We start from the raw sequence: 25,955 nt of genomic DNA, 5'->3' as shown, positions 1-25,955 counted from the left end.
AGCTACAGGCCAGCAAACGTTATCTACAGGTTATGTGCAGTTTCTGGCTATAAGGTGAAAAACTAATTCAACGGTAAAGTGACAATAAGGAGATAGAGAACATGTGATGATGGGAGATGTGGGACGTTAGCGGTGTATATTAATTAAAATTTTAAATGTTTTGAGTGCGGTTTATACTGATAGGGATAGGCAGAAGTAATATATACGTACAGATTTGTTACTGAAAATTGTCATATTACTGTATGCGAAAATCCCAGAGGTTGGTAGATTAAGTTTGCGTCTAGTTTATCGACCTTAAGTTGTAACTTAATATTAGTTACATAATTCAACTTTAACTGTGCAGTCATAGTGAATTCTACAACTAAAACGGCATTTGTAAGATTATGGGAGACGCACTTCTTTTTGTTGGAGCTTTGTTTGATTCTGCAGCACTTCTGTTCTTAACCGTTTACGTCGTATCCTTTTGAAAAATCTGTTTTAATCTTTTGTTTTTTTAATATGTATAACATAGAGACAATTTTATAAAGTATTAGCTTAAATTTCAAGAAGGTTTTACTGACACTAAGACTCACCTCAAGTATAATATGGAGGTGTGCTGTTTCAAACATGTAAAAATTAAATATGTATTTATTCAGTCTAACAAATAAATTATTTATTGCAGCATGAGGTACACAATCCAGCCAAGCTGGGAGATGGGAAGAAATGTTTAGAAATTGTGAGAATAGGGGGGAAGGTATTTTTAAGTGTAGTTTGGATTAGTGTAGGATAATAAAAAATTTTTTAAAGCGTTTCAAAGTAACTTCACCAATCACATTATCAAAACAAAACATTCCACAAAATTTATAACTATCCCAATAACCTGGCAGCCAAGTGGAGATGTTGGTAATATTTTGTATTAGTATTTTTGTGTGTTTTTTTTTCTGATTCATTATCTTCTAACTATATATTTTAATGAACTAAATGATGACAGGTACTTAACCTTTAGCATTTGTAAATATTTACACTTAAATTGCAACATGTTGAGAACTAGTTTTGATGAATTACACAGCAATTATAAGCTCCTACAAAAATACTCCAATTGTTAACATTATATAGAGTTAATGGTGGAGTTGCATTCCATTTTGTAAAAGTAGCACTGATAGATATCAGATGCTACTAAGAAAAAATATAACAAACTTAATGTGTAAAAATTCTTTATATTCTTTGCTACTGAACCACCATCATCAAGTTATTTATTTTTGTATTGCATTTACTTTTTTATTGTTTCCTAATTATATTATTTATTTAGGATATAAAATATGGTAATATCACAATACAGTCACAATGTGCAATATCGAAAGCTGAGGTCTTTGTTAACAATAACTAATGAATTTATAGAAAATATACAAGCTTATTGGCAAACATGCATGTGGAACTGAATTCTGAATGCAGTTGCACAAGACATCCAGTGCAGCATGGCTGGACGCTAAACACGACATGAAAGGTGGTTTTTGTCAGTATCAGTACTAAATAATATTGTCCTAACATTAGAGAATATTTTAAAAATAAATAATGTGTTCTTGTGGATCTAACAAACTTATTTTAGACAGTCAGGTGCAAAGTTGGTAATTTACTATGACGTAAAGAAATATAAAAAGGTCAGTTTTATAGTCCAAAATCTTGCCCCTAAACACTCATTCATACAGTCAGGTCAATTTGTTTTTTTCACATCTCAAGGTGAAAACATTCCATCTATCACTTCAGTCTTGAATAATTTATATTAAAGCTAGGATATCCAACAAATATTTAAAGATGATTGGACAACAACTTTTCACACAAATTGCCATTTCCTATATTTGCTGAACAGTGCATCATAGTAAACCCACACTTTTCCTGTGAGTTTGTAGTTGATCATCATTGCAATTCTTATTTATGTGAAGTATGAAATAAAAAAAGATTTTGGAAATTACTGAGAATATGATCACAAAGGATACTAATAAAATTAACCTTTGGACACTGTTGAAATAGAACAACTAAACTCTGCTTGTTGTTTGGTGATCTTTCAACAAAATATACTCATGTATGCTTAAAGTGCTGAACTAATCTTCTGCAAACAACACGACAAGATGTAAAGTGTAGTGTAAAAACAAGCGAAGGACTTGGCCAGGTAAACCTTCATTTGTTTTATGGATTAAAATTATCTGTCCATCTGCTTCAGTCACTTGCTTCTTTCATATCATGAAAACATTTTGAGGCAAATTGTAAAAAAAGCTAGAAATTTCATTTTTTGAATTAATAAAAACCTAGCTTTTCCTCTATACTGTAAGTATTCCATTTTATCTGTCAAAACACAGATTGTATAGATTCGTGCAAAGCAACAACCAAACCTTATCTGTTCATTCAAACTGCTTAAACTTGTGACATTTATTCATCAATATCTATTTGATTTTTAGCAAGCCACTTAAATTTGATCTTCCATGTTATTGTTTTTTTCTTTTTTGGGGAACATTTGATTCAAATTCAAATGAATTCCTCTTTATCACTTATACCTTCCACATAACCTTTCAACTCTTTCTCTGAGTTCATTAATCATAAATATTGCCTCATGATCTGAAATAATGAAAACTAAACTTTGATATTTTTCTTCATGTTGAGATTACAAAAAATCATAACTTAATTATCCAATATTCACCCTTCTGCAAATTATTCTGTTTCATCTTCTGTAATCACATCCACCTCAGTGGTTAACAATAAATCTATCTCTCAAGATGAATTCCTGTACATGGTGAGAGGACCTACCAGAGAAGGTTCTATACTTTCAGTTTACCTCTTTTCGGGTCTGAACGTCCACCCATATGTTTGCTGTGCATGGTAATCTGTGAAGTGCAGGAGAGGATCCTGCTGGTTGAGGTATCTAACCCAGACATGCTACTTTGGCCTTGAATTACTGTAGATGGACAACCTTGTGGTGGCTTCCCTCAGGGTCAGTTGACTGTTCCTGTTGGGTTGTGGTCAACCAAGTACTAGTGTTGGAAGTTGTGGACATTGTGTTTGCTGTTGTTTGGGTATAGTGCTTACGAAACCCTGGGGTTGCTGCAGTGTCCTTGTTTGGCATTGTAGTACATCCCCAACCACATGAAGAGTCTTTTGCCCTCCATGATTAAAAGAGTTGATGAGTCAACATCTACTCCTATCTCTGTTCCCACCATTCCTTTCAGTAGCTCTCTGGATCCACTTTCTTTTGCTTTGGCTTCTGTTCAGGTCCATATCCTTTTTCAGCTTCTTGGTGTGGATTCCTTTACATAGTGAGGGGACCTCTCAGAGAAGGTCTTTCAGTTTGCCTCATCTGGGATCTAAACATCATTCCACATTTTTGCTGTGCATGGTGGCCTGTAAAGGGGAGGAGTGGATCCTGGTGGTTGAGGGATCCAACCTTAACATGCCACTTTGGCCTTGAATTCCTGTAGAAGGGCAGCTTTGGGGTGCCCCCCTAGAGTCAACCAAGTACCAGTGTTGGGTGTTCTTAACAGATGTTGTGGACATCGTATCTGATGCTGGTGTTTAGGTATAGTGCTCACAAAACCCTGGCAGTGCTGCCGTGTCCTTGTTTGGCATTGTAGTGCATCCGCTGGTCGGGATCCATGGTGGGTGGGGTTGGTAGGCACTGAAACATTCTTTCTTTATTATGCATCCCCAAATAAAAAATTTAAGTAGTAGAAAAACAGACATAGGTAGATGGCCACATCTTGAAGATTCTGAGCAGTAATTTTTAACAAATGTAAAACCTGTACCTCATTTTCTTATATTACATTCTCTTTCAGACAAACCTTTAGGGCAGATGTCTCCCTTTTTTGTGGACAGTTCTATCACCATGGAACACATGATTCTACTTGAAATGTCAATTAGGAAAGCCTTTCTCCAACTTCAACATCTTGTTTCTGTATTCTTTGACATTATGAAAGCTTACAATACTACGTGGAGGTATGGCATCTTGCAAGACCTCCACTCATTTGGGTTGTGTGTCCACTTTTAAACAGAACTTTTAATGGACCAGTGATTCTGAGTTTATGTGGGTTTGACACTTTCTTGTTCTTTTCTACAGGAACTTGGAGTCCTTCAGGTCTGTATCTTGAGTGTTGTATGTTTCAGCATGAAGATTAATACCATCATTGCATAACTTCCTCCAATTGTTGCAAATAACTTCTATGTTGACAACTTCCACATCTTGTGTCAGCAATCAAGAATAAGGTTTATTGAGCAGCAGGTTCAGACTGCCCTCAATCATTTGTTGAAGTGAACCACAACAAACAGTTTTTACCTTTTCTTTTTCTAAAACCATTTGCACACACTTTTGCCACCAATGAGACATTTACCCTCAATTCTGATCTCTGTCCTTATGATGTTGTTCTTCTTATGGTCCCTAAGGCAAAGTTCTCGGAGCTGATCTTTCACCATAAGTAGACCTTTATTCCACACATCAGCCAGCTATGTGTCAAGTGCACAAGGGCTCTGAACATCCTCCGGGAGCAGGTTAATGTTCTGTGCTAAAGATTAATTGTGCTCTCACTTGATCTAAACTGGACTCAGTCTGTGGTTCTGCCAGGATCTTGGCCTTGAAGATGTCAGACCTTCTTCACCATCTGGGGCTTCAGCTTGCATTGAACCCTTCCACACTTCTTCAGTCCAGAGTTTCTACACTGAGTCACACAAAGCTCCTCTTTACCTCTGCTGCTTGCAAATTTCTTTACACTATGCATTAAGACTGCAGTCCTTACCACAGCATCCCACCTGAGGTTGTGTCTTCCTTCTTCAGTAGGCTATTGTCCTTTGGAATAGATGATCAGCCTTTCTTCCTCTTGGCCTTTGTGTTCAGGTGCAGTTGGCTGGATTGGGTCTGTCCTTAGATGACTGCTGTTTTCACTGGTCAGCTCAACTCACTATCACTTATTACCATCTCCACCAGTGACCTTTCTGTGAGTCATCTGAGGAAGGCATATACTCAATTGGAAGTACCATTTTCTATTTGCCAAACATCTTTTTAACCATTCTTCTATTCCAGTCTATGTAGATAGTTTGAAATCAGATCACTCTGTGGGCTCTACCATAGTTTGTTATGTTTTGGTGGTTTTTCACAAGATCCCCTCTACAGTTCCTGTGTTCACTGCTAAGTTTTATGCCATTTCTCTTGCCCTGGATCATGTAGAAGCTATGCAGTACATCAATTGTACTATTCATACTGATTCTCTTAGCTCTCTACTGGTTCTGAAATTGCTTCTTATTAGTTTTCACCCTGTTCTCATCAATATTCAAAATGAGCTGGTCCATTTTCCTTTGTCTTCTGTTTCTATTCAGTTTTTTAGGATACCAAGCTATGTCAGTATTCACAGGAACAAGCTTGCTGACATTGCAGCTAAGTTCATCTGCTCTGGTGCTATCACTTTTGTGCCTATGCAATATATGGACTACAATCCTATGTTTGAGGCTTGGCTCCATGCCATTTGGCAGTTGACTTGGAGTGAGCAATATGATAAGAAGCTTTTCCAAATCAAATCTTCTGTTGCTCTTTGGCCATCTTGTTTCCATAAGGATTAGAAGGAGGAATTTGTTCTGGAAAGGCTATGCATTGATCAAAGTTTTTTTTTAATTTATCATTTTCCTTTATCTGGGACTGATGCACCAATGTGTGGTTTTCTTGACACTCAAGTCATAATAGCCCATGTTTTACTGTCATACCAATGTTGCAGCTCTGAACAGCAGCATCAGTTTAAATGTTTTTTCCACAGGTTTACCCTTTATCACTGGACAGTGTCAATGGCAATGATGACACTGTCAACCTTACTTGTTTTTAAAGTTTTAAGAGCCATTGGCCTTTTAAATTCTGTTTAAGTTTTAACAGCTTTGTGAAGTTTATTTAGGTTTACCTTGGTTAATTTTTACATTTTACAGTGATTTTTACTTTTGCATTGTTTTGGGTTTTTTAACTTGTTGTTTCATGCAGGTAGCCAAATTGCTAACATTGTACCATGGGAATTATACCATGTATTTTAATATTTACATACTTATAAAATTAGTTTAAAAATAAGATAACAATTTAGGAGAAATGAACCACTTACACACATCCTTTTAAGGACCATATATATATATATATATATATATTTGGAGGTCTTTAAAGAATGGCTTGTTATGTGGATAAATAAACTAGGTGAACAGCTAATTAGCTTTTATAATATCAATAAATAGTTTCTCTATTATGGGATGATTATTGCATATAGAATACTATGTTAGCAATGTTTTTAAGGTTGGAATGATGTCTTCTTATGTATTCTTTAACAAAACCACTGATTTTAAAATAAAATTCAAAATATTAACCCATACACTTAACATTACATCTAAGAGATATGGTTTGAGACAATGTGAATAATTCTTTAAACTTAAAGTGATATATATTTATAAGCAGATATACTTTTTATTACACAGGTATCTATGTATGTGTACTTGAATAATATTTTTGTATTATTTACCTTAACATTTCCACAGGTTGTAACTTTGTCAGATTTGGAATGTGACTATTTAAATGCACAACAGTGCTGCACAAAGCTCAACATGGTGAGAGTTAGGTGTAAATCATGCCTTTTAGATAATACTTTCCATAAAATTTTTAATTACTCTGTTATGTAAAGCAAGTTTTGTAAGTGCAATTGTGAAATAGTTTTTGGTACATGGATGAGATTCACTTTTGTGAGAGAATGGTAGTTATTTATCATCCAGATATCTTTGTTTATGTGGCTCAGTTAACATCTAACCAGAGTAGAGGTTGCTTTGGGCTTTTTATAAGTTACAATAAGTAAAGGACAACATTAAAAATTTAAACAAATAACAACTCCCATAAATTACAATAAGCAGTTTTATTGGTACTTATTTTCCATTCTTACTTATTGATAGTATCAATGTAAAAATGTATCCAACAATGAAAAGTTTTTAAGGTTACAAGTTTTTAAGATACGTATCTAATTTCAGAGCTGTTTTTCTGTTTTTGAAATATCAAATTCTACTGCTGGTTCACCAGTTCTTTTAAACAATGAGCATGCTAATTAAAGAAAATGGTAATTAATAATATAGCAGTAGAAAAAAGTCATTATCTTAATTTTGAAGAGACTTAACTAAATTTTCTTAAAAGCTGCATTTCACCAACTCAATCCAGTTCACACTAAAAAGGGTTACCATAATAAATATAAGAAATGGTTTATCTGAAAGTATTGGGTGCACTGTTAATTTAAATTTTTGTTTGGTTACAATGTAACCAAAATCTGAGACCATATATATATTGTGGTATTTTACTGGAAAGAGAGAGTTGACCTGGATGAATTTAATACTTTTTTATTTATTTTTTATACAAGTATTTGTCAAGAATTTTACTCTTTGATTGTTAAAAATTTAATAGCATCTTTGTGACTTCTTTTCCAATTGAAATGGTAACATTAGTACCGTTTCAGTGTGACTTGACATTATAAGTGTAGCTTACTTTATACCAAAAGATGCATCAACAATAATGTTGTTGGAAACCCAAGTCTACTTTTAAATTTGATCCTTGTCTCTATAATAGGAAAACTATTTTCACGGTAATTTAGTTGAAAGATTTTTGCAAACAAAACAAATTACACACAAAATAACTTTCATTCATTGGGTTTAAAAGACTATTCAAATATGTAATGCCTTAAATGTAAAGTAATACACACCAAAAAAATTGATAGAATAATTTGAGAGTAGTTTAATTGGTATAATTACTGGGCTAAGTTTACTCATAATAGTGTGTTATATCCTCGTTTTAAGTACATGTAGTAATGATACTCACTTGAGATACCATACACTAATTTGTTCTTCTCATTTATTTTTTTTCACCTTCTCCAGATATAAGGATTCATGCTGAACATTTTACTTTCCAACTGGTTGAAAGTACCAGCATGCCTTGCCTTCCAAAGGCTACTGATTGGTTTGATTTGGCAGACATTCGTGCAGACCGCCCATTGATAGACACTCAGTTGTTAGGGTCTGTTTTATCAGTTTAGGAGGGCACTCCCTGATTTTCCAATGTGTTTAACCCATGCCAAGTTTCCATACCTTTGTCTTGCCCTTACTTCCCTTGTATAGTATTTATTTACCATACATCTCTTTTTCAGAGGCTATCCACGAAAATCCTGAAAGTTTTTCAAGGGACAGCCTCTCCCTTATTACCACCACATTGGCTCCTTTGTCATCCTTTACTCCCCTCGGTGTGGATTCCTGTACGTGGTGAGGGGACCTCCCAGGGAAGGTTCTGTTCTATCTGGTTACCTTCTCTGGGATCTAAACATCCACCCACGTGTTTGCCGTGCGTGGCGACCCGTGAAGGGGAGGAGAGGATCCTGGTGGTTGAGGGGTCCAACCCTAACACACCACTTTGGCCTCGAATTCCTGTAGATGGGCGGCCTTTGGGTGGCCCCCCATGGGTCAATCGGCTGGTCCACTTGGGCTAGAGTCAACCAAGTACCAGTGTTGGAAGTTCTCAACGGGTGTTGTGGACATTGTGCCTGATGCTGGTGTTTGGGTATAGTGCTCACGTAACCCTGGCGTTGCTGCATTGTCCTTGTGTGACTTTGCAGTGCGTCCCCTTGTAGGGCTCCATGGTGGGTGGGGTCAGTGGGTACCGAAATTTTTCCTTTTTCCTATGGATCCTCTAAACAATTTAAATAAAATTGTAAAAAAACAGTCAATGGGTAGCGACCACGCCTTGAATACTCAGAACAGCAATCTTCAACATCAGTAACACATGTACCTCATTTTCTTATATTACATTCTCTTTCGGAAAAACCTTTAGGGCAAATGTCCCCTTTTTTTATTCAAAAGGGACTAGAGGGACTTGCTGGCTCTCCAATGTCAGTAAAGAAACTTTAATCTGGTGACATATTGGTTGAAACATCCACATCCCAACACAGTGAACTCCTCTTGAATTCAAAGGCAATTGGGGATATACCTATTGAGGTTACACCCCATGCTACCTTGAATTCTTCACGAGGAGTTATTGTTGAAAGGGATTTGAAGAACGTTCCTGAGTCAGAGATTCTCGCTGGTCTCTCCACTCAAGGAGTTTCTGCAGTGAGGTGTATCTCCACTCGCAAAGATGGAGTTACACTGCCAACAAATACCCTTGTTTTAACATTTACTTCACCATGTGCACCTGCCACCATCAAGGCAGGTTATCTCATTTGCAGGGTTTGGCCATACATACCAAACCCTCTTCGATGTTTCCAATGTCAGAGATTCGGCCACTCAAAGACATCTTGTTGTGGTTCCCTGACATGTGCTTGTTGTGGAGGCAAGGACCACGATGCCTATGACTGTGACATGAACCCACATTGCATAAACTGCAATGGTTCTCACCCCTCTTACTTTCATTCTTGCTCAAAATGGTTGGAGGAAAAATAGGTGCAGCGTTTGAAAACGACACATAACATTATTTATCCTGAGGCTAAGAAATTGCTGTCCACAACTTCATCTCGGACACATGCTGCTGCACTTCATTCCACAACTACAGTGGGAGTGCAGACAGATCTCTCTGTGCCTTCAAGAGAATCATTTTCAAAACAAATGAAAAGCCTTTTGACCTCCGTGGTTAAAAAGATTGATGAATCGACTTCCACACCCATCTCTGTTCCTCCCATACCTTCCAACAAACCTCAAGATCCACGTCCTTCAGTTTCAAATGCAGGCATATCTTCTGATACATCTTTTTCTCCCACCAAAAGAGACAAAACAATTATTCGTTCGCATCCTCAGTCACTGGATTCCCCTTCCAATAACAAAAACCTGCCCACCCGACCCAGAGCAGGATCCATGGAGGTTGATAGACCTCCTCCGACTAAAGACAGTAAAGAAAAAAGACATGATTGTAAACCGAAGGGTTCTCCAGCCACTTCACCTACCCGTTCTTAAAAATGGCCACCTTGATACAATGGAACTGTCGAGGTTTACGTTCTAATCTGGATGATATCAAAACGCTGATTGCTTCCTACCATCCTGTTTGTCTTTCTTTACAAGAAACATTTCTCAAACCTGCTGATACTGTCTCCATTCGGCAGTTTTCTCTGTACAGAAATGACAGGTTGTGTGATGGTCGAGTACATGGAGGGGTGGCACTGTTGGTTGATCAACACGTGCCCACCCTGTCTTTGTCACTCAACACACCCTTGGAGGCTGTAGCCATTCGTGTTTCCTTGGGTCATACCATCACTGTTTGTTCTCTGTACCTGTCCCCTGGAGAGACATATGATCAATCAGATCTTGATGCTCTCGTTGAACAATTGCCATCTCCATTTCTAATCCTAGGGGATTTTAATGGACATCATCCCCTCTGGGGAAGTGCTATTACTGATGGGAGTGGCCGATCTGTAGAGCGGATGCTCTCTGATCACAATCTTTCTCTTTTCAATACTGGTTCTTCCACTTACTTTCATGCACCTAGTCAGTCCTTTACTGCTATTGATCTCTCAGTTTGCTCCCCTTCATTATTCTCCCATTTTTCATGGAGGATTGACAGTAATCCACTAGGCAGTGATCATTTTTCGATCCTTTTGAGAGAGACTGGCCGTGGTCGATTCCACCCTACCTGCGTGCCCCTGTGGAAGCTGGATCAGGCAGACTGGTCCACTTTCACTGCTCTCGCAGAACTTGATCCTGCCATCGTAAATCAGCCAACAATAGACGACTGTGTAGCAGCGGTAACTGACTGTATTACACATGCAGCTGCTCAGTGTATTCCTAAAACCTCGACACGTTTTCCATGATATCCTCGTCCGTGGTGGAATCCTGCTTGCCACTTAGCACGGAAGGCTCAAAAGCGGGCCTGGGATACTTTTCGTAGATATCCCACACTTTCAAACCGGGTTGCTTTCCAACGGGCTCGTACACATGCTAGGTGGGTAAGACGTCAAAGCCAGAAGGAATCTTGGATTAAGTTCACAACCAGCATATCTTCTACCACCAGTTCCAAGATCATATGGGACAGGATTTGAAAGGTTAATGGGCACTACAATTCTGTCCCCCTCTCGATCTTACTCTCTGATGGTCAGGAGGTGACTGATGTTCGGAACATCGCTAACACTCTAGGTGAAAGCTTTTGCCGGGTATCTAGCACTTCTGCTTGTTCCTCCACCTTCCTGGCCATCAAGACTCGGGCAGAGCGATCACCTCTTTCCTTTCGAACTGACTGTTTCTTTGACTATAATTGTCCCTTTACCCTGGTGGAACTAAAAATGGCCCTTCATCGGTCTGCCAGTACGTCTGTTGGACCTGATGATATTCATTATGACATGCTGCACCATCTATCTCCTGCTTCTCTTGATGTCCTTCTGATTGTTTTCAACTGGATCTGGCAGGAGAATGTTTTTCCTGATGCCTGGCACCAGGCTATTATTTTACCTTTCTCTAAGCCAGGGAAAGATCCCAAGATTCCTTCAAACTATCGTCCAATTGCTTTGACAAGCTGTCTCTGTAAGACATTAGAAAGGATGGTTAATGCTCGTCTTGTTTGGTTCCTTGAATCAAACAACCTCCTCTCGGCCACCCAGTGTGGGTTCCGTCGACAGCACTCCACCACAGACCACCTAATTCGTCTTGAAACATCTATCAGAGAAGCCTTTCTCAACCGCCAACATCTTGTATCAATATTCTTTGACATAGAGAAGGCCTATGACACAACATGGAGGTATGGCGTCTTGCGAGACCTCCATACATATGGGTTACGTGGCCATCTACCCATGTTTATTAAAAAATTTTTAATAGACAGGAGATTCCAAGTTCGTGTGGGTTCGACACTTTCCCGTTCTTTTGTACAGGAACTTGGAGTCCCTCAAGGCTGTGTATTGAGTGTTACACTCTTCAGTATAAAGATAAATGCCATCACTGAACAACTCCCTCTCACTGTTGCGAATGGGCTGTATGTCGACGACTTTCACATTTCATGTCAGTCGTCAAACATGAGATATATTGAGCGGCAACTACAAACCTCCCTCAATTGTGTACAGAAGTGGACTCTGGCGAACGGCTTTAATTTCTCTCTCTCCAAAACTGTATGCATGCACTTTTGCCGTCGACGGGTATTCACCCTGATCCTGAACTTCATATCGGTGAAGTTTTGCTGCCAGTGGTCCCGGAGACCAAGTTCTTGGGGCTTATCTTTGATCATAAGCTGACCTTTATACCACACTTAAAGCAGCTTCGGCTCAAATGCACAAGAGCACTGAACATCCTCTGTGTCCTTTCTTCTACCAGTTGGGGGGCAGATCGCTGTTCAATGTTAAAGGTATATCGTGCTCTTATTAGATCGAAACTCGATTATGGATCAATGGTCTATGGCTCTGCCAGACCCTCGGCCTTAAAGATGCTGGACCCCATTCATCACCAAGGACTTCGACTCTGCACTGGGGCTTTCCGTACCTCTCCAGTTCAAAGTATATACATTGAATCTCATGAACCTTCTCTACACCTTCGCCGTTTGCAACTATCTTTACCATATACTTCGAAACTTCATTCCTTACCAAAGCATCCCACCTGGAAATGTGTTTTCCTTCCTCGGCGGGCAGTACTTTTTCAGAACAGACGATCTGTCATTGCTCCATTTGGCCTTCGTGATCCGGCTAATTGGATGAATTGGGTCTGTCCTTGGATAACATTGCAGATTCCACAGGTTGGCCCATCCCACCATGGCTTATTACAGCCCCCAAATGTGACCTTTCTTTCAGTCATCTAAAAAAGGCAGATACTCCAGATTAGAAGTACCGTCTTTTATTCAATGAATATCTTTCAAACAATCATTCAGTTACCATTTATACAGATGGTTTCAAATCAGGTAATTCAGTGGGCTCTGCTATGATTTGCTATGGGTCAGTAGTTGCGTGCAGAATCCCTTCTACAGCTTCTGTGTTCACTGCTGAACTGTATGCCATATCTCTTGCCCTGGATCATATTGCAGCTGAGCAGTACTCCAACTGCACTATTTATACTGATTCGCTTTGTTCTATACTTGCCTTGGAATCGCTACACGTTAGCTCACATCCTATTCTCGCTGATATTTGAAACCGACTGGCCCATTTCTCATTAGCAGCTACTTCAATCCAGTTTTTCTGGATACCAGGCCATGTTGGTATTCATGGAACGAGCTTGCAGACATGGCAGCTAAATATGTCTGCTTCAGCACCATCACTCCTATGTCTATTCCGTACATGGACTATGGTGTTGTCTTCAAGGCTCGGCTCCGTGCCAGCTGGCAGTCCACTTGGAGTGAGCAACGTGACAACAAACTTTTTCAAATCAAACCCAAAATTGGACTTTGGCCATCTAGCTTCCGTAAAGTTCGGAAGGAGGAAGTTGTTCTCACTAGGCTACGCATTGGTCACAGTTTTTTAACTCATCATTTTCTTTTATCTGGAACTGATGCACCAATGTGTAGTTTGTGTAACACTCAAATCACTATCAGCCACGTTTTACTTTCTTGCCCTCGTTACAATTCTCAACGACGGCAATATTTTAAACATATTTTTTCCCAGGGTCAGTCTGTGACATTGAACAGAGTTATTGGTGATGGTGACTCTGTCCACCTTGATAATGTTTTTAATTTTTTTAATGGCCATTAATCTTTTTAATCTCATTTAAGTGTTGCATATTTATTCATTACACCTTTTTAATTGTGGTTCCTTTTTTACAGTTTTAATCTCTCTCCTTCAATTTGACATTGGACAATGGCCAGAACATTAAATAACTCGACACCAGGACTGGAAAGGCCAACTTCAGGTGACTAACGCTACTGTTTGAACTACTCTTTAGTCATCCTGGCGAGTTGTTATTATACTTTTGCTGCATATCATTTCACATTTTTACTGCTTAACTTTTTAGTACTGGCCATATTGACTCATAACCCCGAACCAGGACTGGAAAGACCAACTTCAGGTGACTGACGGTGGTTTTTATACTTACCTGTTGGTCTTCCTGGCGGGTTATGATCATTACCATTCTGCTACAGGTTGTTCTTTACAACTTTGTTGACTGGATGTCAACATTGGTTTTTACGCCATTTTCTGTTTTAATTGCCATTTTGCTTTTATCTTCAATTACTTTTACAAATTTTACTCCTTTTACTTGACTTTTATCTTTTTACTGGACATTTGGCTACTCATTATTACGATTTTGCGGAGTGTCTTTTAAAACTTTTATTCTTTTACATTTTGATAATAGCTGCTATGACACATAACCCGGAACCAGGACTGGAAAGGCCAACTTCAGGTGATTGACGGTGGTTCTTGAACTTACCTGTTAGTCTTCCTGGCGGGTTATGATCATTACCATTTTGCTAGAGTAAATATTTTACAACTTTGAAGACTGGATGTCACCATTGGTTTTACACCATTTTCTGTTTTAATTGCTGTTTTGTTTTACCTTCATTTACTTTTACAAATTGTACTCCATTTACTTTACTTTTACCTTTTTACTGGACGTTTGGCAACTCATTATTACGATTTTGCTATATGTCTTTTAAAACTTCTATTATTTTACATTTTGATAATGGCTGCTATTTCACATAACCCAGAACCAGGACTGGAAAGACCAACTTCAGGTGACTGACGGTGGTTCTTGAACTTACCTGTTAGTCTTCCTGGTGGGTTATGATCATTACCTTTTTGCTAGAGTAAATACCTTACAACTTCTTATACTCTGCCTTCTATCTTAACATTGTAGACTAGGTGTCAATATTGGTTTTATACTTTTTTGTTTTACCTTCATTTCCATTTATGTCTGTTACTACATTTATTTATTTATTTTTTTATTTTTTTTACATTTTTACCGAATGTCTGGCGCAGATAGCCTCTCTGCTTTGTGCCATAAAACACTGAATCAATCAATCAATCAATCATCCTTTACTTTTGCCGTACACATGTTTTTTCTGTTGTTGGGATCTTCTGAGTCAGGATGTGGCCTTTTCACAGTTTATTTGCTGCCCATTTATCTCTGAGAATTATGTATAGCCTCTTTTCTTAGGTGATATGTTTTTGACCATATCCTGAACACTTAAGAATTACATGTGGAATCCCTGTGTCAATGAGCTACCAAGGAAGAAAGGGTAGAGTGCTCCCACTGGACTGAAATCCACCAGATAAGTCACCAGTAATGTTGACACAGTGCCAGTCTGTGTCAAAGAAAATAAGATACCAAACCCCTGTAAGCTTGATTATGCAAGTTTAATCCCCTTTTGCAATGATTTATCACAGTGAATTATTTAGATTCTCTCAAATGGACTTGTCCTACAATTCCTTTCCCTCCTCATTTGTCACAGATACCTATTTCCTTCCCTCGATCTTGGGATCTCATAACCAGCCAGCATCTGTCAGAGGTGGGTTCAAAACCTTTTGTTTGAACAGGTCGTCAAATGTGTGAATCAGCTTGGTTTTTATTCCAGGCTGTTTGTTTTCACCAAGAAAAATGCAGACAGGCAGCTTGTTATAGATTTGTCTCACCTCAATCTCTTTCTTAATTTTTTTCACTTTACCATGGAATTGTTTCTCACCCTTGGGTGGGCTTTTTCTCCAGGTTTTATATGACCAAGATGGACATCAAAAATGCTTGTTTACACATACCGATAGCTTAGCAGTTGTAACCATATCTTCAGTTCGTCCATTAAGGGTTGATTTATCAGTTTTACACACTACCCTTTAAGTTTGCTTCAGCACTGCATTGTTTGTTAGGTGGTTTGAGCTTTGACTGATTTAGCCAAAGTGGGCTGGTTAATTAAGTTTTCAGGAATCTTTCCTTTGACCTCCCCTTAAGTGATCCTTTTGGCTTTTGTTTTTTTTTCAACACCCATCTCAGTCAGGTCCAACCTTCTCTTCAAATTTTGGTCATGTTGCAGATCATCTTTCCCATTTGACAGATTGGTCTCTCAATCCTATGGTTTTCCTCTAGCCTTGCCTTCAGTGTAGTACTCCTCACAATGATGCATTTGTTACATACCTCAAGCTCTCTTTGTTTCCATGTTGTAAATGCTTTCAGCCAGGATAGGACTAACAAATACCAGATGTTCATTTTCACATTCATTTCCTTCACTGGGTGATTTTGATCATCCATACCACTCAATGCCAAGTTCTTATTGCTCTTTACTGGCCAGTTCAGTTGTGGCTTCCTTGACTTATCCTGCTCTAAGTTACCCCTCTGCTAAAGTTTTCTTTTCTCCCTCCCTTCTTTGTTTCTGGCCTGTTTTATCAGCCCTTCCTCCATAAAAGTTTATCAGTGTAAATTATACATTTTCCACCATTGATCTCTGACTCGAGGGTTTTTGGTTAAATAGCCCACCATTCCTCATGTTATGAGATTTCTTACTTGACATTTTGATCAGGGATCTTCTGTCTCCTTGATTTCTGGTTATCAAGCACTGTTTTTTTGTTGTTGTTGTTTTGTTTTTTTTTTACACCATAGAGTTTTTAACCTCCTCTACGCTCTACATGTTGATCTGTTCCTTCTGGGTTAGTCATCCTCCATGGTGGGCTGCCCTTCTGGGCTAGGATGTTAATGTGGTTCCCCTTTGCCTCTGTTTGAACCATTTTCCAAATACTCTGTTTCTCCTTTCCCTTAAAACTTATTTCCTTCTATTAATGTATAGACATCAGAGGTAAACACATCAAAGTTCCACATACTCTTTATCATCCCACATATCTTCTCCTTTATTTAGACCATTCTTTTCACCCTAAAACCTCAGCAGCTAGTGAGGGTAGCTACTCCTTTTCCCACTAATGGGATTTGGATTTAGAGTAGAATTAACTGATGCAAGTCCTCACACATGTATCATGGATGTATGACTTCCTCCCTCAACCATTCTACATCTGACTTGTGAGTCATGGTGGAGGTACTTGTAATTGTCATGGTTCTTTCTCATCTACTTTCCCTCGACGTACATTATTCCAAGAACGTTATTGTCCCTGGGTTGGTTCTGGTCACTTTTGATATTTAGGAGTTAATTTTTCTATGGTACACTTCTTTTTGATTCTGAATGTTATGTTCCTTGATTGATACATTAATATATACTCTGTTCTGGAGTCAGATGAGTTTGAGGTTCCTTCCTATATCTTGAACTTCAGGTGAATACAGTGTGATAGTTATCCTACCCTCTCATAGATGTCGGTTAAAAGGAGCATCGGTTTTTGTATCTAGTTGACTTGCTAAGTACAGCCGATTGCACTCTAGCCACTATACCTTGTGGAACTTCTGCTGTGTTTTTTGTTCCCACACTAGTTGGATGTGCTCCTTTGTTTTCTGCTCATGTATATAACACCTTTTTTCAGAAATAGTGCAGTGTCCCACATCAGATCTTCAAATCAGGTTCTAGTCTCAAGGTGTGCCCTTTAGATGCTTCTTTTCTTACTTTGCACCAATCCCTCAACCTATTTACTGTGGGATTTTAGCTAATTTTGTGATTGGAGATAATGTACCATGTTGTAAAGTATAATTTTTATATACTGAAAATGTACTTCCTTTAGGTACTTGCTTTTGTTCACACTTTCAACCCTTTCTCCCCACTAATGCTTCCATTTTTGCAAAACTCAGCTATAATGTGGTAGAACTGAATACAGGGAGCTGTGTCATGAGAGTATATGGCATTGTTATTGGTGGAGGGATGTTGCATGAGACTTGTTGGAATCAGTCAGTTCCTATGGAGTGGAGGCAGAAGACTTGTGGTATGCATAAAAACTGTTTTGCATACAGAGGGCAGCATAGCTAATTTTTTGAGGGGAGGTAAGTACCTGTCAGAAATACATTTTCAGTATAGGAAAATTATAATTTCCAGTTGCTACTGTTGTTTATTATTCTAACTGTCCAAGTCTCAGTTAGTTGAATATAATTCATCAGTGTGCAGGACAATCTTATCAAAGTCCAATAATCATCCAGCTCTTGTTGACAGTAGTGTTTTTTATTGTTAGATCAAGTGATATGTCAAGGCTATGACTTTTATGTTTGAGTGTGAATGACCAGCCATGTAAATAATGTTTGGTTTAATCAGTCTGATGTGCAGTCTTGACTGACACTGTTTGAAGAAAAACAGTAAAAGTGACTATCAATCATTCTAAAGAAGTATAAACACCTTTGTGTTAGTGATTTAATGAAAACTGTTTATTTTGTGTTAAGTCCAGTCTGTTATATTTCACTCAAACAAAGTGAGTTAGAAGAAATTTATAACTATTTTAATAAATATCTTGTCAAATCTTCTGATATGCTGTGTGCCTATATCATTGCTCTGAGAAAAATTAGTAATACCACACTGCTGATACCTACATTACTAATTTGTATTTGTGCCATTATGCTTACTGCTTAGAAACACCTTCACACATCTTGTGATACATCAATCTGTTTATAGGTATAATTATTTAGTTCAGTCATTTGTATTTGAACTGAAAGATTGACCCTTAACAACATATAAGGAGCATATTTCTTTAAGGAGTTTCATTAGTTTGTAGCATAATTAAAACTATAGGACATACAAGCAAATATGAAAGTAACAATGAAATGTTGGAAAAAGGTAAATAACAGACTGAAAGTGATGCAATAACAGTACTGTAAAAAGTATAATACAATAATTCCAGTTGAATACTTAGTGTAGATGGCACTGTTTAGAGGCTACAAAGGTCAGTAATATTTGTGTAGATGAAAGGATTTTATGAACAGTTTGGTTTTATATGTACAAGTTCAATTATTTATTAAACCTCACACTTTTTAACTTAAGTGCTGAATAAAGATATCAGAGTGAGAAATCCTAATGACCAAGTGCATATTGCAGTGTGTCTTCAATAAATGAAAAGTGATAAGTGTAATATAATATGGGTGTAGGTTTTAAAAGAATTCTAAACAAAAACATTTAGACCTACTAATTTTTTCTTACAAAGAATGGATATATTTCTAAGAAAATAGTGTTTGCTTTTATAAAAAAATGTGAATAACAAGTTTCTTAAAAAATAACTTGTGTTGCTGATGGCTAATTATTTAATACAAGCCCAATTAAGGTAAACTTAATTAGACTGTAGAGGTTATTGCTTAGAAAACAAAGATATTGACTTGGATATCAAAATTATTTCATATGAAATCAAACAAAACTTTGTTTGACATGAAAAAGCAAAATCATATGATACAAATAGAATTAGAATTAAATATTTATACACAGACGTAAAAACATATTTACTGATAACTGATATATTTAAATAATTATTATGATATTTACAAAAAAAGAAATTAAACTTAACAATTTGTTGACCAACTATGTATTATGTTGGTTTAATTCTCTAGTGTCTGTTGTCAGTTTTATATTGAATATATTGCACCCAACTAATGAGCCAGTGCATTCTAACATATTCAAGTAGAAATGTATATTTAATTAACTATTCTGATTTTCAGGTTGGATTTTAGTTTTGTTCTTAATAAATAGCTTTTACTGATCAGAAGTTAAATAGCACTACTGGTAAAATAATGAGTTTTGCAACTATGCAGCAGCAGAACAGGGACTAATGTTTGGTAAAATGATCAAGCTGGAAAGTTACAAACATTAACTGGGTATCTTTTATAACACTATGCAGCAGCAGAACAGGGACTAATGTTTGGTAAAATGATCAAGCTGGAAAGTTACAAACATTAACTGGGTATCTTTTATAACACTATGCAGCAGCAGAACAGGGACTAATGTTTGGTAAAATGATCAAGCTGGAAAGTTACATACATTAACTGGGTATCTTTTATAACACTATGCAGCAGCAGAACAGGGACTAATGTTTGGTAAAATGATCAAGCTGGAAAGTTACAAACATTAACTGGGTATCTTTTATAACACTATGCAGCAGCAGAACAGGGACTAATGTTTGGTAAAATGATCAAGCTGGAAAGTTACAAACATTAACTGGGTATCTTTTATAACACTATGCAGCAGCAGAACAGGGACTAATGTTTGGTAAAATGATCAAGCTGGAAAGTTACAAACATTAACTGGGTATCTTTTATAACACTATGCAGCAGCAGAACAGGGACTAATGTTTGGTAAAATGATCAAGCTGGAAAGTTACAAACATTAACTGGGTATCTTTTATAACACTATTTTTTATCTATCTGTAATATATAGTATGAAATAAAATGTGCAATTCAGCATATTATATTTGTAAATTAAATTCTGAATTAACTGTTCATCTATGTTGAGTTTTTATAGAATCTAATACACATTGATAACTAATAAGTAGAAGTTACTGTATTACATACCTCTTATTCATTGTGATTGAGGTAAGTATTTCAAGCGTGTGTGCCTATAGGTCCAGTTAACAAGAAACTACTAATTGTACCCAGTTCTCTTATGTTGGGTCATGAAATAGAAATAGTTGTTGGTTGCTAGTTTCTTTATCGTAAGACAAAACCAGGAAAAAACAAATATGCTAATAATATTGAAATTTTAAGAGACACTAATGAATAAAAGAACTATTTCTACTAAAAGAGGAAAATTTAAGTTTCAAATAGAGACTGATAGCATTGACTTTTGTAATGTTTCATTATAGTTTTTTTATTATACAGGTTTATCACCATAACTTCATAAAATAAGTATTAATTATGTTGTACATGAGACTTTGAATCTTTCGTTGCTACAGTTCTAATTGCCCTTTTTTTTTTTTTTTTTGTATGATAGTGGGTTATTCCAGAATTGATTGGGAATGGTGTTCTAACCTTCTTCCTTCTAGTTACATTTCATTGGTTTCTCTTCCTGTTAAATATACCAATGACCATTTGGCAAGCCTACAAGTATGTAATTTTCAGTTATTTAAGATAGTTAATAATTGTGAATGGATTAAAAAAATCATTTGAAATTTTTTCTTAAATAAATTGGAATTATTAATTATTGATCAATTAATTAATTCTATAAACTTGAACTGCTTTTATATCAGAAATAATCATGTTGATTCAGGACTTATGATTATTTAACACAATATATAGTAGTAAAGTAACAAACTTATTTGTAAGCACAATTTTTGTTGTAGAAAAAATAATATTTCAACAGTAAATTGCAATTTCTTTAAATAGTAAACCTCACTTGTACAATTTCAGTGCTCTCAGATGACAATATTTTTTATCTATAAACCTTATGTTACTACATTTTGTTTGAATATAAGCTTTATACACCTTTTTTGTAACACACTTGAAGAAAATGAACCAAAATACTGTCAAAATGCCAAGATTGCAATGTTAATAAATTATTATTTATTAAGCTACTACTGTGTTAATGTAATTTGATTCCTTTACTTCTGATGTTGCATTTTAAAGTAAACTCAGTGAACAGTGTGTATGGTGCACCATGTAACATACACACAAAATATTTTATGTTTGTGGATATGATATCATAGGAAGTGTACTGCATGGGTTTTTGAGAAATGGTAATAGTGATTCCCCTATGGCATCTGTTTCCATGTTACCACTATTTTTTGTACATCCAACCTTGCTGGCATTGAATATTATAGTACAAGACATCTAAATAACCACTTGAATCCCCATCACAATGGCATCTTTCAGCTGAAGAATGGTTCCTTGATTGTGCAACAGACCCATATCTTCAGTGTAGTAAAAAGTAGAAGTGCTTATAAGACTTCTGAAAGCCTTATAACAACTTTTACTTTTTTTTTACTAATCATGAAAGCTATATTAAAATATTGTCAGCAAAATATATCACTTAAAAACTGTTCTTGTTCTTCACAAGGTACCTAAAACATATAAACATAGTTTTGTAGATTAATTGTCCAAGGTTTTCTTCACAATGTACTAGGCTATTGCTACCCATTTTGTCTTTGTTCAAACCCTACTGATAGTGAATGGTGTACAATCAAGTCAGTGATTAGGTAGAATTAAACTATCTAGAATCAAAAGGCACCATGTAGCTTCTGAAACCAAGGAAGCAAATCCTCTGGCCCAAAAAGCCATTACAGTTTTAAGAAGATAATAAACAAAAGTTGAGTTAATGAAGGCTTATAAGCCAAAGTTTTAAAATTCCAGGTACTTCTTGAAATTAATGGCTTTTTTTCATGAGAAGGATATCTGAAATAATTGAAATCACTGTACATTTAATTACTCCATACTATCAGGCCCTTCTGTGAAGCTTCAATGGACTTCTGTGATGCATGCATGTAGAGTAGAGACTCTGTAGGAAGTTTGTTCAGGTGGGTATAAAATCAACATCACCATCCCTTGCAGAAAATTGTACAATGAAAACTGTACAGTATAAAGCAATAAACTAAAATTATGGTTACCCAAATGGCCAACCAGAGAATGGTTCATTTTCCTTACACAAGGTTAATTTTGTTGGTTTTTTTAAATTAAAGAAACACACATGCATAATACATTAAAATATATTTGAAAAGTACATATGAGAGCATTTCTACCTTACATTCTATACTCTTTAACTTAGAATGATGTTTACAGTTGTAAGAAAATATCAGCATTGTGTCATGCTGTCAAGTGTTTTTTTGTATATAGTACAAAGCTACACTATGATCTATTTGTGCTGTGTCCACTTTGGGTATTGGAACCAAATTAATAGCATTATAAGCCTCTCGAGTTACAGAGAGGAGTTAAGTGTGTGAAGTACGTATATTTAGCATATCAGTTTATGTTATTGACCTGCATATGGATGCATGTATTATTTAAGCCTGTTTCTTTGTTCTATTTCACTAATTTTGGAATGTGCATAAGTAATTTCCAGAGATGGTTAAAACTATTGGTTTAATAACCAAAAATAGTGTTTTTTGTAGTTGAAAATCACTATCATTTTTATTATTTCTTGTTTAGGTGATACATTGAATATATGCATATAGAGAAGACTGTAATATGGTTGAGTTTTTTGTAGAGAATAAGAGATACATGAATTTTTTTTTTTTTTTTCTTTTAGGGTTATTCACGTACCATCTGGCAACTTTGGGATTTATGATCCAACAGAAATACACAATCGTGGAAACTTAAAGAAGCATACAAGAGATTCCCTGATCCGCCTTGCTTTCTATTTGATATTTTTTTTTATATATCTGTATTGGTAAGTGAGTTTTTAATATACTGAAGTATTAATATGTATAGTCTGAAAAAAAATCACTTCATTATATTATTTACATGTATTTATTTATTATTTTCAAGTGTAATAGAGTGAAACCTTATAATGAAATAACTCTTTCGAGTTATAGAGACATTTGGATAATCAAAGCAGTCACTTTGCAAATAATATGGACAGTATTAATAACATGCATTATTGATTGCTAAAGGTTGGGGTGCAAAGTAGTAAGAGAAGACATGAAAGGGGGTAAGCAAAAAGCAGTGTATGTACAATAAACTGAGTTTATCTTGTGTGTCATAAATGATTATTCAAATTGAACAATCAAAGTGACATTGTCGTTATCTTCATGTAAATCATCACTGATGAAGCCAGTGACTTGGATGTAAAATGTGTTGCTTTCTTGTATAAACAACATTGTGTTTTAATTATACTTATTTCTGTTTCTTCATTTTGGAATATTTAACATCATTTAAATTTAGCATGAATCATTCATATATTCTCTTGATATCCCTTGTATATTGTTTGTACATGCATCCCTGCTGTGATGGTCATTAAGAAACCAGAGCCTTCTATTAGTGAAGGTCTTTTTCTAGAAATATGATAATAAGTTAGTACCCACTGTGAGCGTTAGTGTCTTGTGGACAGTAATTATCACATCATTTCTTGTTTTGATCTATTTCTACTTCACTATTGTAGAGTCGTAAATGGATTAATGAATCATGTACCCATAGGAAGTCCATGTCTTCTGTAATAAACATCTGTCTTGATATGAAATAGAAATATATGTAGTATTGATAAGATTTCTTATTGCAAAGATTTCTCTATATAAAAAATTTTTCTGGCTTGTCAGTGTGTTCCCTACCAATGAGGTTTCACTGTATACACGTTATAAATATTCTGATTATTTTCAATTACCATTCATTAAGCTTCCCATCTATAATATAGTGTAGGAAAGAAATTGTACATTTTTTAATTGTATTTGTTACTGCAGTGTGATATTTTGACATTTTCTGAAACAGAAACAAGAATAATCTTTAAAACTGACTTGCAAATATGCTCCTTGAACTTTATTTTGTTAGTTACTGTTTTTTCATTATTGTTTAACATAATTATCCAGATAGGTTATAAGAAGATTGATTTTAAAACATATTTGTGTAAATGATTAGATTGAGTAAGAACATATTTTGAAGACTTGTTTACTTTTTAAAAATATTTTTGCATGTTATTCATTGTAGTATGTAACTATTAATTAGTGACAATGTGTTTATTTTTCTTGCAGCATGATAATATCTCTCCTAACTAAATCTATTCCTTCATCTGGAGCATCTGAAGATTTTTGAGAGTTTTGGAATGAACTTAAATATTTTTATGGGAAACAACTAAAGGACATTTTAAATTTTTGTGAAAAAAGAAAAATTTATTAAATTTCTTCCAAAAAAGAAAAACTAAAATTCATTACATACATGATGATTGGTATAATACATTTTGCGATTAGTGCTGGGTTATTCCTTATACATAGAAAAGAAGTATATATTTAAAAGTAATTTCTTAATTTATTATCAATTTTAAAAGATAAGTAAAAAAAACTACACAAAACAATGATAACATATACTAATTAATTACCAGTAATTAACTAAGTATTAATTAAAATTTTACTTAAACTTTTATATTTTGATTTAATGATCTTTTAGTTTGTAACATGCGAGTGTTTAACATGTGTGTATTTTTTATTTGAAATTTTTATCACTAAATAAAAATAAATAAATTCTGTGTATTGTGAAAACTGCAATAGCTACAACTTGAGCTGGAACAAATGTCCATTTTAAAATTGTTTGTAGACAACATTGAAAATATTTTTTGTATTATTATTGTTTTAGTGTTCAAAAATAAAAGGAATTATGATTTCTTTTTTGAGGGTTTCTTGATTTAGTGTAATGTGTAACATTCTAATTATTACAGTTTCTAGAATGATTTTAAACTGCCTATATAAGAAAAAAAAAATGTTCAGTGTAAAATATGCTAGCTTTCATATCGAACTGATTAAAGGTACAAGTTATTTTCAATAAGTAGTTCTGTTTATATACATATTACTTTCCATGACTTGTTTTTCAGCCCTTCACAAACTTTGAAAAAGAACACACGGAAGCTGTTATTGAAACAGCATCACAAGGAACAAACTGATCACAAATATTTATGAGTTAAACATTTTTTAATTTTCAAGTAATGTAACTTGCTTTGTTACAAGATTAACAAATATTTATTGAATTAGCTTTGAAACTTGTAACTAACAACTTTTTGTCCATGACAAAGTAAAATATTTATTACAGATGAATAATGCCTTCATAATGTAAAACAAACCAAAATTTAAAAAAATGTATAACATGGTTAATTAAGATCTCATTTCAGGAAGCAGGGCTCGGCCTATAATAGATCTTTGGAATTTTAAGCTGATAAGCTAGGTTCGATTCTGTGCAATACTGCAAAATAGTTTCTGCACTTTAAGCTGTTTGCAAATTATAGGAGTTGCAGTTAATCCCACATTGAAAATAGTGGTGCTGTTTTCCCTCCAGTCAGTACAAAATTAGAGATGGTGGGAATAGCTTTCGTAGGTTTGCCACGGGTACAAAGTACATAATATTTCTGTTATACTTTGTTTTGTCTCTTGAAAGAATGGTGAATAGTGATTTTAATTTTTACTGTGGTGGCTTCTAGAAATGTGTTGTTGTGGTACTGTGTTTTTCTTGTATACTATGTCATGCTGTGTAAATATCAAAATACTTCTACTTTGTTGGCCAGAAATAATGAACATAACCTTGTTTGAAATGTGTGCCCATTTCAGGCAAAT

The 25,955-nt window shown here is 35.5% G+C and overlaps 1 protein-coding gene across 1 annotated transcript; it reads left to right on the top strand.

Annotated features, from left to right (window-relative positions):
* Nucleotides 1-25,017, top strand: cnir (cornichon-like protein). The gene is made up of 5 exons (XM_076504413.1): nucleotides 1-455; nucleotides 6,517-6,585; nucleotides 20,708-20,820; nucleotides 22,955-23,095; nucleotides 24,390-25,017. Exons 1-5 carry the CDS (start codon nucleotides 384-386, stop codon nucleotides 24,448-24,450), a joined length of 456 nt encoding a protein of 151 aa, XP_076360528.1. The 5' UTR covers nucleotides 1-383; the 3' UTR covers nucleotides 24,451-25,017.
* The last annotated feature ends 938 nt before the right edge of the window (nucleotides 25,018-25,955 follow it).

Source organism: Tachypleus tridentatus, chromosome 6 (assembly GCF_004210375.1).
Source record: "Tachypleus tridentatus isolate NWPU-2018 chromosome 6, ASM421037v1, whole genome shotgun sequence".
Classification (NCBI taxonomy): Eukaryota; Metazoa; Arthropoda; class Merostomata; order Xiphosura; family Limulidae; genus Tachypleus; species Tachypleus tridentatus.
Note: the sequence above shows the minus strand (reverse complement) of the source record. Positions and strands in the feature narration are given on the sequence as shown.